Source organism: Dendropsophus ebraccatus, chromosome 7 (assembly GCF_027789765.1).
Source record: "Dendropsophus ebraccatus isolate aDenEbr1 chromosome 7, aDenEbr1.pat, whole genome shotgun sequence".
Lineage (NCBI taxonomy): Eukaryota > Metazoa > Chordata > Amphibia > Anura > Hylidae > Dendropsophus > Dendropsophus ebraccatus.
Genome location: NC_091460.1, coordinates 42,321,017 through 42,333,342, shown reverse-complemented (window position 1 = coordinate 42,333,342; position 12,326 = coordinate 42,321,017). Strand labels below are relative to the sequence as shown.

Below are 12,326 nucleotides of genomic sequence, written 5' to 3'. Positions count from 1 at the left end.
TGTTTTAGGTAAACAACCTTAAAATGCCTCTGTCATTTTGAAAAATGTTTGCAGGTATAAAAAAAAAAAAAAAAATCGATCTGATTAGGCAGGGTCTAAGGTTAAGACTGCTAGAACAAGCCAGGAGAAGTCTGCAGCTAAGAGCTTCTCTCCTCTTCTCGCTGTAGGAGACACACTCCATAGACTTACTATTTTGTAGAATCCATCTCCTACAGCAAGCTATGGAGAGCAGCAAGCCAGGAAGAGAAGACCTGAGCCTAACGCTTCTCCCAGCTCATTCTAATGATAAGAATTTTTTTTTTGCAGGGTTACAATGCTCCCCAAAAGTTTTTTTTTATGACAATAAGTAAAATAACAATAAAATTCTTTGAACAAAAAGAAACTGTACAGCATTCAAATCTGCATGTACTAGAAAAAAAATGGGCCAACCTAGATGTGGTTAAAAAGTAGTACAAAAGTACCACAGCAACGATGCTCTGCATTATATACTGAGTGTGCAAAGTCGTTGGAGGATTCTGGCAGATACAACGGACAATAAATAAGTCAAATAAAACTGGACGGGATGGGTATTTCTATGTCAGCTGCTATAAGCTCCTCTTAGATACACAGGTGTCTGGCAGCCAGTTCTGTCTCCCATCACTATAGATTTTAATATCTATGTTCAGTTGTGCGGAATGTGTATGGATAGAATGTGATCATTTGTGTTAACTACTGGCAGAAGGAAGCTTTGGCCTGCTATTGTCCTATTTCTTTGGCCAAATTAATACTCCAATTACATCCACAGCTGCATTCAGAATTCTGCTAGGAATCCATGAGCACAAGGCTATGTGACATCATTCACCCTGTAGCTAAAGAGTTCCAAAATACCCAAGGCTGTGCGGCTGCTGTGTACAGAACTAGAACATTTCATGGAGGTCCGCTATCCTTGTACCAGCTGCAGTAATAGGCTGCCAGCAATCCGGAGTCAGTAGACAGGAGTGAAACTTGAGCATGCTTCCGATCATTCAGCACTTGAAGACCAGTGGCTGAAGAAGTTGGATGCATAGAAGTCAAGCCATAGACCATAGGCTGTATCCAAGTTTTCCCGTGCTCTGTAGGGCTGCATCCAGCTTCTTCAGCCATCGGTATTCAAATATCGAACAATGAGACTCGAGTTGCACTCATCTCTAGCAGTCGGCAAGGGAAAGGCATTAATTTGGTATTCTGAACCAGATATCTATATTGTTATTATATATTATTTTAACACACAAGGTATTGCAATACTGAGTATGGGGTTGCATAGCTGTAGACCAATCAGAGCTTCTATGCAAGTTAGGCCTGTGGAGTCAACATGGGTAGACTGCCATCTTGACTCCAGTTCCCCACTGATACAGTTTCTGATGTGGCCTACATTTCACTCTTCCCAATCTGCACACAGAAGAGACGGGCAGTGTGAGTCAGGGGGGGGTTGTATAAGTCTGCAGCTAAGTGTATTGGCTCACCTGTATTACTGCACCTCGTCTCTTAGGGCAGATATAAAATCAGCATCAGTATACACATGGAAGGGACATAAAGATAAACAAAGAGGGTGGAGCTGGGGAAAGTAGTAGTCCGAGCTGCCAGAGATCTACACATTAGAGTTTGTAAATTTCTGGTGGCCTGCTGCAATAATATAATATATGGAGGCAGCTGTGCCGGGATGAAACAGATAACACTGCAGTACTGCTGGTGGTTAGAATTATAGGGGCAAAAAACAAAGCCGCTCTTATTTAATTTTAGGCTATATTTAAGGTAGACATCACCAGTCTATTTTACCAAACCGTAGAGCAATACTTTTCCTAACTGATATTTAGGTTGCAACAGCTCTATGACCATTAGATTTAAAGGGGTATTCCCCCCAAGAGCTAAAAAAATGAAATGCTCCCAAACCTAGCTGGTCTTACTCACCAAGTCCCCCTGAGTATTTTGAGCCGTCTCCCATCTTTCTAGCTGCTGCCGTTCTCAAGTTACAAGTTTTTCTAAAAGCCGATCTATATCCAAGATAGAAAACTACATTTCCCATCATGCAATGCTTCTGCCTGATGATGGCGATGTAGCAGAGCTGAGTTGGCGGTGACGGCGTAGCAGAGCTGAGTTGGCGGTGACGGCGTAGCAGAGCTGAGTTGGCGGTGACGGCGTAGCAGAGCTGAGTTGGCGGTGACGGCGTAGCAGAGCTGAGTTGGCGGTGACGGCGTAGCAGAGCTGAGTTGGCGGTGACGACGGCGATTGCGGGGGGCGGAGCTAGCCGTGGGCGATTGCGGGGGCGGAGCTAGCCGCGGGCGATTGCGGGGGTGGAGCTAGCCGCGGGCGATTGCGGGATGGGCGGAGCTAGCCGCGGGCGATTGCGGGATGGGCGGAGCTAGCCGCGGGCGATTGCCGGGGGATGGGGGGGCGGAGATTGCCGCAGGGGGGGGGGGCGCCGAGCTGCGGGATGCCACGGGTGATGGGAGGGGGGGCGGTTGGATGTGGGCCGGGGGGCTGTGTGCTGCGGGTGAGTGCTGGACACAGGCCCTGAGGCTCTGGACACAGGGGGTGAGCTCTGGGCTGGGGGTGACCGGGTGGCTGCTGTTACTTAGCTGCGCTGATCACTGTCTCCCTCTCTAACAGCGGCCACCACATCAGTGTTCTCAGTCACTTCACTGTGCTGGGACTGAGGACACGTGATGCCGACACGGAGGGTCGGGGCAGGAGCAGGGAGCGTGTCGGTGTGGACTGAGGTCTGATGATTCTATGCAATCCATGGAGGTGAATGCAGCTGGATAACGGCAAAACTGTGCAGAATCCATAATAACTTTATATTGGAAAGATGGAAAGCTACGGGTGGGCAGCATATTAATGCAAAAATAATTTGGGGGGGAATACCCCTTTAAAGGGATTATCCAGGCTTAGAAAAAACATGGCCACTTTTTTTATTTTTTTACCCAAACATAACACCACTCTTGTCCTCAGTTTGGGTGTAGTTTTAAAGCTCAGTTCCATTAAAGTGAATGGTGCTGCATTGTAATACCACACACATTTACAGAATGTAAATACTTTGTTTTAGGAAGGCAATTCTGCGTTTCACCGATATATCTATGATTGAAATAATTGTCTAGGCATGAAGCCGTCCGGTGTCATTGTTCCTGCATCTATTTCAGGAAACCCATTTATAACCAAATGGAAAGTCTTATTCATGTATTACTCGATGTAGATCTGCAGCTGCCATATCTCGGGATGTTTGACATAAATCGCGGAGCAGCAGCAAACACCATGCACAGAGTGGCAAAGCAGATTACAATTCTAACTTTTTTTTTTTATATTAAAATCTGAGATAGTCATCTCCGGAGATGTATTGTCTGTGATCCAGCCTCGCAGATTACAAAGGACAATTAATTGGTCTTGTGCGCGGCAAACGTTTTCGGCTGTCGGTGCTGCGTTTATAAACTCTCTTTGTATTGTCATTTAACTATACAAAGGAAAACAGATAGCACTTAAAGGATTTGTGCAACTCTAAAAGATTAAAACTAGTCTTTAGGAAGTATGGGGGAGGTTTACTATTGTGTCTAAGGAGATGTACCAGAAAAAAAAAAAAAATTAACCCCTTAGAGTTGCAGCTTTAGGGCCTTGAGGCGACAGCAATTTTTTTACAAATGTTTGTCAGATGTAGTCATATGGAGGAATTTTTGTTTAGGCAGGAGGAGTTTTATGTATCCCAAAAATGTGGCATTAAAAAATTTTTGGGGGGGCTGGGTGGGGAAAAAAAATTAGCAGTTAGCTAGCAATTCTGCAATTTTTAAGGTTTAAAGAGTTCCTGTCATTGGAAAAAAACCTTTTCCCATGTCAAAGTCATGTCAAAAGTTTTGATAAGTCAGGGTCTGAGTGTTCATACCTGGACAGCTGCAAGATGGAAGTCTATGGGGCTGTCCAGGTTAGACAGACAAACAGCAGGGAGAGGAGCAAACAGCAGCATGGTCAACTCTCAACTGGTTCTCCTGATTGGTTGTGGGCCGAAAACACTCCCCAACCGATCAAAACGTTTGACATGTCTCTGTGACATATTGTAACAGACAGTGAGTGTGCTCCCAACGTGTTACTTAACCGGTTTGGCTTTGGGCCACACCAGGGAGCGGAGTCTAAGCGCCCTCTAGGCCTTAACCCTTTATTCCACTCCAGGGTGTGGAAGCTGGACATTTGTGGCTAGAGGGCATCAGGTTCACTCCACACGTGTGGTCCCACTGTGAGAGGCAACTGGTTCTCAAGAACCAGACAGTCAGTGCAAGGCATCGATCAACAGGTCCAGTCTAAGTGGTCAGCAAGGGAGGTTAGCAGGAGAGTCAGTGTAGTACCGGGGATCAGACATGTATCGTAGTCAGACAGGCGAAAGACCAGGCAGCTTCAGAGACAGATGAGTCAAACAATGAGTCCACAACAGGAGAGATACACAGTGCAGACAGGGATCAGCCAATAAGCATAAACAAAAGAATCGGCACAGGCAGAACACACAGTCATTAGAATAGCAGAACACACCTTCGCTTGGAATACAATAGTACAATAACACCTAATGCGCTAAGCAGATCTGACCACCTTCATCAGGCCTCCGGCTGCTCTAGAGAGCCATTGGAACCGCGCAATCTCATGGGGAGCCCAAAGGGGTGACATAGGGAGCCCCCCTCTTTCTAACCCCTTGAATATCAGGGTTAAATGACTGGGTTCGGATACAGGTCACTGTCTCAGAGCATTGGCTGTAATATACAGAGCTATGCTTCTGAGCTTCACATCCCTGTGCCAAAACCGAAAAAACACTCTGGCCAATCCAAACAAGAAATAAAGCTGCCTAGTTAGAGAAGTGTTGTCACCATAACATGTGACTGGCAGGCGGTAAACAGATTTGCCAGGACTGCTGCTCTAACTGGCGACAACGCCATGATCGCACAGGAGATAAATATCATACTTATATGCTGAAATAGGATTGCTTGAAGTTACAGGCCCAAAAGCCTGAGGCTGCACTACTGAGACTGATGACACTTCCTGTTGTCATGGAAACCTTGTGTCGATTCAAATACAACAATGGGTTGGAATTATCAAAGCAATGAAGTAAAATTATCTTTATTGTCCATAGCAACCAATCACAGTCCTAAGTATAGTTTTTTTTTTTTCCTACGTAACTATGCCCAGAGCAAAATTAAATTTAAAAAAAATCTCCAGAATACCCCTTTAAAATGTCATCTTTGGAAACAATGTCTTACCATCTGAATCTCCTCAGGTGATAACTCATCTTCACCCCGACCGTCATCCCAAAAACCCGATGTCCCATGTGTATCCGCCACTGTCCTGTCTGTGACATTGTGAAAGCAAAAGAGAACATTAGAAATTATTCTTCTCTATTTTATGAACAGACGATTGCTGTTTCCTGTTATATAATTAATAATTACATAACATAGATGTAGCAGAGCTGAATTTGTCAGCTGACTGACTCTTGGTTTGCAATGTGACAGACCAGTAAAGAGAATGTAGGATGGTTCGCCTGTAATCCTATGGCAAGTGTAAGAATTACTACCGATGACAAACTCAGCTCTGCAAAATCTGTGCGTAAGATGGCTCCATAAATACTCGTGTAAGTTCCTCATAAATGAAACATTTAGTTCAGCATGATTGGCTGAAAGCTTCGCTGCTGTCATTTTGCCAGCGGAGGTCGTGAATAAAATGCCTTCCCTAGCAACAGTATCTAAGGGAAGGATGCGATGAATATGAGCGAGTTAAAGTGCTCTTACACAGATGTCTCCTCGATGCCAACAGGCCTTAAGACAGGGGCCCCTCCGTGGGAGAAAAGCTATTCAAAAAGCTCTGTGCGCAATATCAAGTCATAGTAATAAAAGGACAAGGCTCCATCTCTTCTCCTTACATGGGACTGCTAAGGAGAGGGCAGGAATCATAAGAGCGTCTCTATTCACAACCCCTATTATATCTGTAGCCCATATTCAATATAAGCAGGATCGGGCGACCTCATATTATACACCCTGCTCCCCGCTCTACTGATCGGGAATAAGAATAAAGGGCATGTATAACCTACATGTATTCAGTATTAGTTTGTTTTATATAGTGGAAATAGACAATATAATTACCACAAGGCCTTAAAAAGGCATTTAAAATAAAACTTGACCAAAACAATAGGCAAATGTACCAATAATATGTTTGAAGTAAAGTAGTAAAAAGTGGCTAGCTGTAGCTACTACTGGGGGTGCTCAAGACCTTTCACATAGAAAAAATTTATATGGTGAATGCTTCAAAGTGTTTCTAACCTCCGATCTGGAGCAGGACGAGGAGACAAACATCATGTGAAAGATGCAGACTTTCTGACCAAAGAAAATACTGGATTCACATGAACTTCTTAAGGTTTGTTACAGTGAGGTAGGATTGCAGGATGTGCTTAGTGTGTATACAGTGTATAAGGGCCAGCACAGAGGCTAGTCTACATCCACAATCTAACCGAGCATAGGAAAAGCAGACACAGGGATGGAGTTTGCAGGGTGGTAACCGGGCAAAAATGGCATATACTACTGTGTTTCCCCAAAAATAAGACAGTGCCTTATATTTTTCTCTCAAAAACAGGCACTATGTCTCAACCCGGGACCAAGAGCGCATCATAGGCAGGACATGGATCAGGCATGCAACGGGGAGTGCATGAAGCGTGCGGTGGCAGGACATGCAGAGGATGTGAGGGCCATGGACAAGGCTTCCCGCTGAGCCGGCTTCAGAGGTCCACCAGGTGATTAGGATTAGGTGAGTCCTGGGTGGCAACGGACGGCCTTACTTTCGGGGGCGCCCTAGTTTAGAGTAGGGGGAGCCTTATTTTTGGGAGGATGCCTTACTTTAGGCTAGAGGGTAGAGTAGTTGACGTGTCTTATTTTAGGAGGGTGTTTTATTTTCAGGGAAAAACTGTAGTGATAGAATGGCCAGATATAGTCCTGCTCCTTAAATACATATACAGGACAGTGGATCCTGAAAAGTCACCTGAAATGCTACGTAGTTACACTTTAAATACAGAATTGTTACTGGGCTCAATTGGTAGTTTTGCAATCCTTTGCAGTGACTGCATTTTATCAATTAACCCAACAATGAGCGAGTGAATTACAAGTGATAACAAAATTAATCATTATAGAAGTTTACATTGAAAAACAAAATGATGACTACAAAATGGGGGTATGTCTGGCAAACCATGTCCACGCTGGCCTCCAAAAGCGGATTATACTGTAAGGATCTTACCAGGAGACTCTTCACCAGCTGACTTTCCATCTTCCTTTGCCTCCGGATTTGTCACAGTGATGGACTCTGCAGAGGGGGAATTCTTTACCTTTTGGACTTGTTCTGGTTCCAATCGGGATCTACTCCAACAAAGACAAGAACATGGTGGTCACTGAAAACCATAGTGGAGGTCATAAATGACTGCACAAACAACGAATATGTTTTTTTAAACATTATCACTGCACCAAAGATGTGAGAATTGTATCTTGCTTAGCAAAGGCAGCTTACAGGTCTTCTTAAAACTTCACACACGGCCTATTATGTACCTTATCAGCTTCATGCCATTTACCCTAATGACTCTCATATTTGTTTTCGGTGGTTGTGGCCTCCTAGTTTTGGTCCAGTATTATTATCAGTATTATTTATTAAAAGGTCACAGGTCATGCATACCCTAAAAGGCCATCAATATGTCTTTTGGATGAGAAGCCTCCTTGCATACTCCATTCAGTTCCATTGCCAGTCAACTGCAATCTAAGCTTTAAGCAGGGTCAGTTATGGGGAGTAGTAGTTAGGGAGCAATCCAGCTTGTAGCAGATCAGGGACATAGGAACGCATTTTTGATACTTTGCACTAAAGAATAAAAGTACTTTTCTAAATTATAGAAGCACAGACCGATATATGAAAAGGTACTATGTGTCTCCTTGACCTAGCTGCAATTTAAAGGGATACGGTCACCTGTGTTTTCCCAGCAGCACCTATAGTTTGTTTTTTTACATATGCCACAAACATATGATATCCGTTTGTCTCCCACAAAGAAATGTATGATACAATATTTTATTAATAAAGTTTTGAATTGAATAATGAAATTGGGAGTGGTTTTCTTCTCTTCTTCCTTCTTTCCATCAATGTACAGTATTGTAGTGATCTGTAGTGTGGTGCCTAAAACTAAAGTTGAGGGAGCTTCTAGCATGCTTTGGTTCATTCGAATCCGAGCGTGCGGCATTTGATTAGCAGTGGCTGCTGAAGCTGGATACAGCCATAGGCAGTCCTGGAAAACATGAATACAGCCATAGGCCATCTTCAATGTTCTTCCCTGCATGGCTGAGTGGCCAGGAGCGACTGTGCAGGGTAGGACAGCAGCACTCTGCAGAGAAACCTCACAAGGCGGCACATCGCTACACTACATCGAAACCCCATGAAAGTTAAAATCTTGCTTGTTTATTCAACATCGATTAAAATCTTCCAAGCAGAACAGCAGCAAGAGCAATAAATCCATGAATCAGATTAGCAGCAGGGAAAGCACATCTGGTCGACACATTACAGATTTAAAAAATTCTTTAGTCCAGAGCCCAAATTATAGTCATAGAGCTGTGCCTCCTCCATTCCTACGATCCGTGGGGGTCCCAAAAGTCAGACCCCCACTGATCATTAGGGGATAGCATATCCTAGTGATATGCCATTACTTTATATGAGAAAACCCCTATAAAAAGCGTACACATTGTTTCAAAAGATTTTTTAAAACCTGCATGGTTTTGTTAGATTAACCCTTCAGAGTGATAACAAGGTGATTTTAGTCATATCGCTGCTGTTTTTAAGTCTAGGAGAATTAAAGAATTTGACCAAGTTTTGAAAGCACAGACAGACGCATAAAAAGGAACCATGTGTCTCCTTGTTCTAACAGCTATCTAACGGTGTACAGACACAGCTAAGAGGTACTGTACATAGTCTCTCTTTCTCCTGAACTTAGCCCATGCTAAGCCCCACTCACAGGTTCTGTTTTTGATCTTGCTGTGTTGGTTACTAGAGACAAAACTCCCCTAACAACAGGCAGTGGACAGCAGTTTGCAGGAAAGTGAGCCACCTAGTGGCCAAGATTTTACTGCTGTACACTAATATTCACTAAACCTGAATCTTATTAAATAGACATAATTTTTTCTTGTAAAAATCATTAAGTGTTCAGATTCCCCTCAGAAGTCTGGAATGGGACAGTCCGGAGACTCATTCCCGACTTCTCCAGGGAATAAGAACACTTGCAAAGCGGAACAACTCTCACAAGACTAAATGAACTGACAGCGGATGCAATAGATGTGAGTTTGGCAAATCTTGCTGTAGATTCTCTCAAGTCTAGTAAAGACTCAGTGATTTTACATAAAGTGCTTGCCTTAAACCCGCCTACAAGTAAATAGATGCATTTTGTATTCTCGTCTGTAAAGTGTTGTACGGTAAAAGCAGCAATAATAAAGAATAATGGTCTATATTAAACACAACATGGTTATATTTTACAATGTTATTACACATTGGAGGCATTTTACATATATTATTGTAATCACCCGGCAGGTTGGCAGAGTCGTCCCCGACAATGACAGATTTACGTTACCACATCGATTTAGCTTTGGAAATAATTGACTTTCCCCATTCCGGCTCCAATCGCACATTCCTATTGTTATTATCTCACTTATGGCACATAATAGTTTTTAATTGAAAAAGAACAAACTGCCTGTGATCCACTAGCACAAAGGAAATCTATTACCGTGATAAAAGCCTTTCTAATTATCACATTAAGCCTTCTCTTATACCCTATGGGAAAATGGCACAGCACATATTTCTACGTTCTGCCGAGGGAATCTTTTTGATGTTGAAAATAGTCCATTTGTACAAAAAAAAATGATCTTTTTATGTTTTATTTTACTCCGTCATGGTCCGGTAAGAGTATTGTAGCGAGGCAGGATAATAGGTTTACTTCATTTCATCTGAAACATTATTAGGGAACCCAAAAAGCCATTATTGATAGCCGGAAGCATTCTACATCCTATAAGCGAGGGGAATAATATCACCTGGACTTCAGAGTCTCTGAGCGCTATCCAAATGGAGATGTCTGAAGGGGTCAGGGTTTCTCAAGACAATATAAATGGAGAACCAAAGTGTTGCATGAAGCAGTGATGTGAGGAATTTGGAGGCCAAGTAAACACCTTAAACTCTGTCGTGTTCCTCAGACTATTCCTAAACAATTTGTGCAGTGTGGCCGGGGCATTATCCTGCTGAAATACTATTAAAGCGTACCTGTCACTAATAAAAACTTTTGATATGTCCTAAGGACATGTTGAAAGTTTTTGTTTGTCAGGATTGGAATGTTCAGAACTTTATCATTCAGTAGAACAAGCGGGGAGACAACCGCGCTGCTGCACGCTCCTATGTGTCTATAAGATGTCCCCAGAGACTTTCACTAGGAGTCTGTCCAGGTCACTTGGAAGCCAGGAGTAAACTATCTAAACACATAATTTTTGTGACTTGTTTTCTTGATCGACTGTGGCCTGAACACTCAGACCCTGACCGATCAAAACTTTTTATATGTTCCTGTGACATAAGTTTTTTTTTTTTTTCTTTTAATGTTGCCATTAAGGGTTAAGGTATAATAGGCAGGTAGGTGGAACATGTCACAGTAACATCCGCATGATACTGGGACCCAAGGTCTCCCAGCAGACCACTGACTAGAGCATTGATGGACAATCTTTTGAGCTTGGTGTGTCAAAATTTGCCAAAAAAATTAGCATAACTCGGGTGGTGTGTCGAGAAAAACAAAACATAATTTTGCGATATTTATAGTTTAAATGACAGCATAGTACAGGCCCTCACCTCTCCCTCACTTATCTTAGTGATGGTGAATTAGAAATCCACAACACCCCAGAACAGTAGATTAGATGGTTGCTGTGGTCACGCAGTTGTGTGGTTGCGGGTAATGGTGATCACAGAGTCCTCAGAGATTTGCCCCCCACAGTATTCCACTGTTCCCTGCTGCAACAGGTGGAACTGAAGTCAAAGATCCCCAGCCTAACCAGTCTCAGATTGGACATTTCATCCCTGGTTCCTGCACAGCCAGGCCAAAACAACAAAACTCTGTCATAGAGCGTCTACCACATTACACTACAGCAAATGTTTTATCCTCTGTTACTGTTTTTGGCCGCACGTGTCATAGGTTTCCCACCACTGAACTAGAGAATCACCAGCTTCTCTTCTTTCCATAGTGCATCCTGATGCCATCTCTTTCCCACTCAGCTGTTCACAAGAACAGTTTACCAGCTACCACAGTACAAATTAATCAGTGGCAGAATGAATGCTTACAAAAAAAACTAATCTATATCTTGGTCTCAAAAACTTGCAAACAGCTTATGTGCAGGACATATGCATAAAAATGTAAAACACACACACAGAATATATATATATTTATTATATATTGCACCCAAGAACGGACCATGCCATTTTCTATACAGTCTCTACCATCTTCATTGCTCTATAGTCTTGTCCTGATGCTCATACACCTATTGTAGGCACTTTCTGTGGTAGACAGGGGTCAGCAGGGAAACCATTCACAAGTATACAACTATGGTCCCCATAAGTAGTGAGGCTTTTGGTTCACTAGTTGTCCTTCCTTGCATCACTTCTGGTAAGTACTAACCACTGCATACCAGGAACACCCCACAAGTAGTATTGAGAAAACTTCCTGAACGGTTCGAGTTCGTCAACATTCTCTGAACCTGAACGATTGGCATTTGACTCCTGGTGGCTGGAAAAGTTGGATACCGCCCTAGGGAGCCCTGGAAAACATGAATACAGCCATATGTTTTTCTTGCAGCCTCTGGGGGTCAAATGCCAAGTGAGCGGGTTCGAAAAACACTGCTGAACAAAAACAGGTAAGTTCGCTTGACACTACCCAGAATTCCTAACAGTTAAGAAATGCGGCGTGGACATGCACACTGCTTTTTTTTTTCATCACTGTGGGGAACGGCAAGTGATTGTTTCCCACCCTATGATAGGTGACAGTCTCTTATCTGTAGAGTCTCAGATGACCCAGGAGAACAGAGCCATAACTAAAGGCCCTATTCCACCAACAGATCTGACGACAGATTATCTGCCAAAGATTTGAAGCCAAACCCAGGAACAGACTATAATCAGAGAACAGGTCATAAAGGAAAGACTGGATTTCTCCTCTTTTCAAATCCACTCCTGGGTTTGGCTTCAAATCTTTGGCAGATAATCTGTCGTCAAATCTGTTGGTGGAATAGGGCCTTAAGGGCGAGTAAGCCCAAAAC

At 43.2% G+C, this 12,326-nt stretch overlaps 1 protein-coding gene across 1 annotated transcript in view; it reads right to left on the bottom strand.

The window, feature by feature from the left end:
- Positions 1-12,326, bottom strand: part of STX18 (syntaxin 18) — a 112,010-nt gene that overhangs the window by 22,646 nt on the left and 77,038 nt on the right. Inside the window, exons 6-7 of the mRNA XM_069977400.1 lie at positions 7,261-7,379; positions 5,244-5,332 (exon numbers count right to left, since the gene is read on the bottom strand). Coding sequence (XP_069833501.1) covers positions 5,244-5,332; positions 7,261-7,379 — 208 coding nt within the window. The remainder of the gene's footprint in view (positions 1-5,243; positions 5,333-7,260; positions 7,380-12,326) is intronic.